General features: G+C 37.9%; 1 protein-coding gene across 1 annotated transcript in view; it reads right to left on the minus strand.

Moving 5' to 3' along the window:
* The window catches only part of LOC114084411 (broad substrate specificity ATP-binding cassette transporter ABCG2-like), a 41684-nt gene extending 37813 nt beyond the window's left edge, over positions 1 to 3871 (minus strand). The window contains exon 1 of the mRNA XM_071614010.1: positions 3681 to 3871. Within this exon, the coding sequence (XP_071470111.1) occupies positions 3681 to 3871 (191 nt within the window). The remainder of the gene's footprint in view (positions 1 to 3680) is intronic.
* Positions 3872 to 6000: the final 2129 nt, after the last annotated feature.

A 6000-nucleotide genomic window follows, 5' to 3' on the forward strand; every position in this document is an offset into this window, starting at 1 on the left:
GAGAGATATGAATTACAGTGGATGGGGTAGAGAGAGAAGATGGGAGGGGAGGGAGGGGGGATGGTAGAGGATAGGAAAGGTAGCAGAATACAACAGTTACTAATAGGGCATTATGTAAAAATGTGGATGTGTAACCGATGTGATTCTGCAATCTGTATTTGGGGTAAAATTGGGAGTTCATAACCAACTTGAATCTAATGTATGAAATATGATATGTCAAGAGCTTTACAATGTTTTGAACAACCAATAAAAAAAAATTAAAAAACAAACAAACAAATAAAATCTAATCAGAACAAAAGAATCAATACATCTTAAATAGAAATAAAAGACTGGAATAAAGCACTCTAGAGTATAAGAAAATATCACCTGTTCTTCACATTTGAGAAAAACACCTTACCAATTAAAAAAGCAAAACATGCCCTAGGATAGATGATTTACTGCTTGTTCAGGATCTGATAAATGGACTGGAAAATGATCTGTGTAGAATTAGGAGACATCCCTCTAGCATGGATGTCCTTTGGGGATGTGCAGGCACAAAACAGATACAATTGTGCTTCAATCTAATTAAGGGTGTATGTGAGAGAAGTGAGTATTCAGATAGAGAAGAAGGGGGTTATGATGGCAGTGTTGACTGTGCTAAGACCCAAGATGAAGTCAAATAGGCTGAATTTTGTCCTAAATATAAGAGGTGAAACTACTAAGAAAATTAAATGGAGGAAGGATAACTAAGGGCAGGGACATTGCAGGTGCACAGGAATGATCAAAGAACAGTTTGACTTAACCCATTCAGAACACTGGTGTCTATGCCAGTCTCTCTTTAGAACTGTTAGGTACCTCAAAATGTGTTTTACAGTGCCCCACAGCACTCACACCACTAGGACTTTGGCATTCATGGCCGGTGCCACCTAATCTGTCCCACAATGATACTAGGGCAGCTGGGGGCTGAGGTGAAATGTACCTTTCACTTTGCTTTTTAACTAGGAACAACTCACTCAATGACTGAACTAATATAATGAGAGTGTGATAAACCAGGAACAAGATGTGACACAGAAAATTCTTACTCTTTTGGTAACCTTCCTCCCCCAGTGTAAGGACACACAAATGACTGGGTACATCTGGGGGTGAAGATCAGTGCTAGCATGGGTGTTTAGCATGCATAAAGTCTTGGGTTCAATCATTAGCAAACTCCCAAATTAAAAATGCTTGTGTACACTCTCAAAGTGCATTTGTATACAGTTCCTAATGATCTTCTTTATTAATATCTACCTAGAAACTGCTTCTAAAATGAGTAGGAAAAGCCTTCTTATTCCCTAAGTCTTCATTCAGTGCCTGGAAAACTTCCCAGGTTTTTAAGATATGTACTGAAGGAAAGATCATGCCATCCTGAATGATTCAACCAAAACCAAATGTAAATATGTAAAGGCAAAGTATTTCACAGGTACCACTATTTGGTTTTCTTTGACACTAAACCCAGTGTTGCAGAAAATGGAAGTAGTGTAGATTCCCAAATGCCACAGTTCCAATGTGGAGCAGTAGCTAATTCCATATCCATTGAGGCAGCTGGAAAGGATAAGCAAGGTAAATGAACCCTCACACAGAATGTATTTTATATCTATTCAACCTGCACATATTCAAAGCATGGTACATTCACTTCTTTCATCACAAAATCTGTAGGGACAAACATATTTTAATTACTGTATTTCACAAAGGCTTGTTAGCTTTTCATAAGTCAAGTCTATCTAATGTAGTAAAAGATCAAAGCCTTTTATCCACCATTTCTCTCCTTATTCTCCTAGTCAGGATTTCCTATACCTAGAGAGACAAGAAGTAGGCAAGATAGCAGGTGTTGCTGCATGGACAGAGATCCCATCCTAATAGCAGTCAAGGCCTCAGCCCAATCAGCCCTCAGATCCTCACCATTTCTTTTCCACCTATGCCTCAACATTTTCTATGCTATTTTATCACTTCCTTGATCTGAAGGGAGTTGCTGGAATTAACAAAGAAGTATAAAGTCACATAAAAAATATCTAGAAAACAGAATGAATGTCTAATTCCATATAGATCTGCAGCCACATTGAGTCAAAGTACTCTTTTATAACTACTCTCCAGCCTTGGGGAGCCAGGAAAAAGTTTTTGTTTTGTTTAGGAAGAATTTTTCCCTTATGACACAAACAGAACTTATAGCGATGGTATCTATGCAAAGCCAAATTCACATCCTAACATCATATATGGGAATCAGAGACTCACAAATATCAGAAAAACATTGACACCCATAACGGTCAGTATCTGAACTCACAGAGGTACATGTGGTAGTGATAGGTTACATAGAAATATTCATTGCCCTCCTACTCTAGATCTCATTTCAACATTGCACTTTGAGTTCTGAATTTGTTGTGAGATGAAAAGAATAAAAATCATAATTGCCATGTACTTTAAAAATATAATTATTTATTCCCAAATGACTTAAAATCATCATACTACAGTGACACAACCACATCAACATTTATAGCAGCCCAATTCACAATAGCTAAACTATGGAACCAACCTAGGTGCCCTTCAACAGATGAATGGATAAAAAAAATGTGGTATATATACACAATGGTATATTACTCAGCCTTAAAGAAGAATGAAATTGTGGCATTTGCTGGTAAATGGATGGAGCTAGAGAATATCATGTTAAGCAAAATAAGCCAATCCCAGAAAAACCAAAGGCTGAATGTTTTCTTAGGTATGTGAATGCTAATTTACAAAAAGGCAGTGGGGGTTAGGGAAAAATAGAGTGGACTAGGCAGAGGGGAGTGAAGGGAAGGGAGAAGATACAGGGGTCGGAAGGTTAGTAAAATGAATTGGACATTATTACCCTGCCCTATGTGCATTTATGATTCCATGACTGGTGTTATTCCACATCATATACAACCAGAAGAATGAGAGGATATACTCTATTTCCATATGATGTGTCAAAATGCAAAATTCTACTGTCACGTAAAACTAATTAGAACAAATAAAAATAGTTGATTTAAGATTATAAGTTCTTATTACTCTGTACTTTAACTGTATAACTTCAATTAATTTACAGACATCTTATATTTAAATATGTTGTACCTGTCTTTATTAGAATAAGTGATAAGTAAATTGTTATAGAACAATTATAACTATTATAAAGAGACAATTTTAAAGCAACTATTCATTTAACCCAGGTCTGTTTGAAAAGATAAGTACTTTCACAATATACTAGCATTTTAACTTTCTTGCTTCTAGACTATAAAGGATATAAAGTGCACAGGTACCTAAAATGCATCTGTTTCAGAAAGCACATTGTATTTCATAGTTTGGAAACTTCAGAGTTACAATTATATACCCACAATTAAAAAACAATGATACAGACATCCTTCCACCCAAACACAAGGTTACCCATGAAAAACTAAAGACCTATTAATTGTTCAGTTTCTTAAATAAATATTGATATACGTTTTACAATCATTTTTAGAAATGGTGTGTCAGTTCAGTTCCTTTCAAACTAAACATACACTTAAAGATGACTCAATCATTTCAGTCCTAGTTTAGCCAAAAGATGTGAAAGCATATCTTAATATGTCTGTACACAGTCTTGAACACAGTAGCCAAGACCTGTATTCATTGTTGGTCAATATAGTGGTCTTTTAAAAAGTTCTTGCACATACTTGATATTCCATAGTTCCTTTTCCTCAGTTGTTTTTTGATTAAATGGAAAGCATTTCTTCTCTTTTACATGATAAGAGACATTGTGAAAACTCAACACAGGCCCTTTCTTATCACTGGAAGTTGTCTCAGGGAGATCATCAGAGTTTCTTTGGGACATGGAAATTGAACACAGGTCATTACTGGAAGACATCTGGATAGTTCTGCCTTTCTGTAGAGGGAAAAGCATTAGTAAGTTGATAGTCCACGTAAATCAAATTATAAACACTAGATAACAACATATGAACACATTTAAACCAGGATCCTTTTAAACTGTGCTGTAGTGAGTAGGTTCTTCTTTATAAAGAAGACCCCACATCACTGTGATAAAAAGAACCTTAGAACCTATAATGGGAGGCAGATCCAAACTAGAATACCTGCACCCCAATTAGATGTCACATTCCCAAATTAAGGTGTCCTAATAATTAAACAGTATGAAAATTATTCAAAACCCAGGGAGGCAGAAAAATGCAAATAATTATTAGTTTTGTCTGGCTTGAAAATCATAATATGATATAACCTCAATTCAGGAAGAGCCTAGAGGAGCATCATTCAGTGGTTGTATTTGTTTAATGTTAATGTTTATAATATTTTTACTACCAAAAGGTGCTGAGAGCCACGGCTGAGTCTGTATGGCCCCTGGCATTTTGCCAACAGTATTGATTGACAGGCGCCTCTGCCTGTCCGCCTCTGCCGCAACTTTTGAGTTCTCGCACTATTTTGGAGTTCTCGTGGGGATTTCCGGGGATTCCCCGAGAGTTCCCATTGGTTGGGGAAGTGCAGGAGGAGGGATTTCCGGGAGATATAGTTCCGGCTGGGGGTTCCTGGACAAGCCTCGTGGCGTGTTCGGGAGGATTTCCCCGGGAGCTGTGTGAAGTGTTTTTCTGCGTTTTAAAAATAAAGTTTGTTCCTGCTTCAGTGGCTCGTGATTTGTGCCCAGCCAGACTGCGGCATTTGGTGGCCCGTGCGGGGAACGTCTGAAGCTTCGGGGTAAGTGAAATTACTTGCCCCTAAGGGAAGGTGAGAGAATGGGTGACCATTTTAAAAAACAATGTGTTCTTGTTTTGATTTGTTTTGTGTTTGTTTCAAGCTGCCTATCCCTAGAATTTTATCAGGCAGATTGGGAAAAATGGTTGGCTCAAGGTTTGAAGTTGTTCGCCCCTGAGGAAGAGATAGAAATAGACCACAAATGCACATATCAAGAAAATAGGAAAATTGATACAACGATTTTTTGTTCCGTTTTTGTTTCATTCTGTTTCGGTTTTGTTTTGTGTTATCTTATTGGGTTGCGTTATCTTTATAACAGATTAGAAATTAGTAAAAAACAAACTGAAAGAGTGTTAAGTAAATTGTTAGAGGTTCAGACCATGGAGAAAGACATTTTAGATCAAGCAAAAGAGAAGGTCTCTCAAGCTAGTCAGACAGAGGAAGAAAATTTAAAGGAAGAAAGCTTAGAGGAGAAACAGCTATTAGGGAAAAAGCTACAACAGGAGGCTGCTACTAACACCGTTCTATCACCAGAGGGCGTAATTCAACCAACAGCACCCCCTATGGAGATAGCTGAGTGGCCCTCAAACCCCGTAGTTGATAGATGGGATCCTGAGACAGGACCTCAAAGATTAGCATGCCCTGTACTTGAGCAGGCAGGAGGGCAGCGAATTCACCGTGCTTTAGATTTCAAAACAGTGAAGCAGTTAAAGGAGGCTGTAACAACCTATGGTCCTCAAGCACCCTTCACTGTAAGCATGGTCGAATCCATTACCAACTTGGACATGACGCCAGCAGATTGGGCTAGTATGTGTAAATCTGTGCTAAATGGAGGACAATATTTGTTATGGAAGGTTGCCAATGAGGAATTTTGCAGGGAGACAGCTAGGCGAAATGCAGCAGCCGGTTACCCTCAAAGAAATCTAGATATGTTGTTAGGAAAAGGACCTTATGAGGGTCAACGGCAACAAATTGAATATGATCCTGGTGTATACGCACAAATTGCTGTAGATGCGGTTAGGGCATGGAAAACTTTACAGGGGCATGGAGGTTTACAAGGTCAATTATCTAAGGTAATACAAGGAACTAATGAACCTTACGCTGAATTTGTAGATAGGCTTATTCAAGCAGCTTCCAGAATTTTTGGGGATACAGAACAGGCAATGCCATTTATAAAACAACTGGCTTATGACCAAGCAAATCGTTGTTGCAGAGAGGTCATTAGACCATGGAGACATGAAGATTTAAACACATATATTAAATTATGTAGAGACGTTAATGAACAAGGGCAAGTCT

This window comes from Marmota flaviventris, chromosome 7 (assembly GCF_047511675.1).
Source record: "Marmota flaviventris isolate mMarFla1 chromosome 7, mMarFla1.hap1, whole genome shotgun sequence".
Classification (NCBI taxonomy): Eukaryota; Metazoa; Chordata; class Mammalia; order Rodentia; family Sciuridae; genus Marmota; species Marmota flaviventris.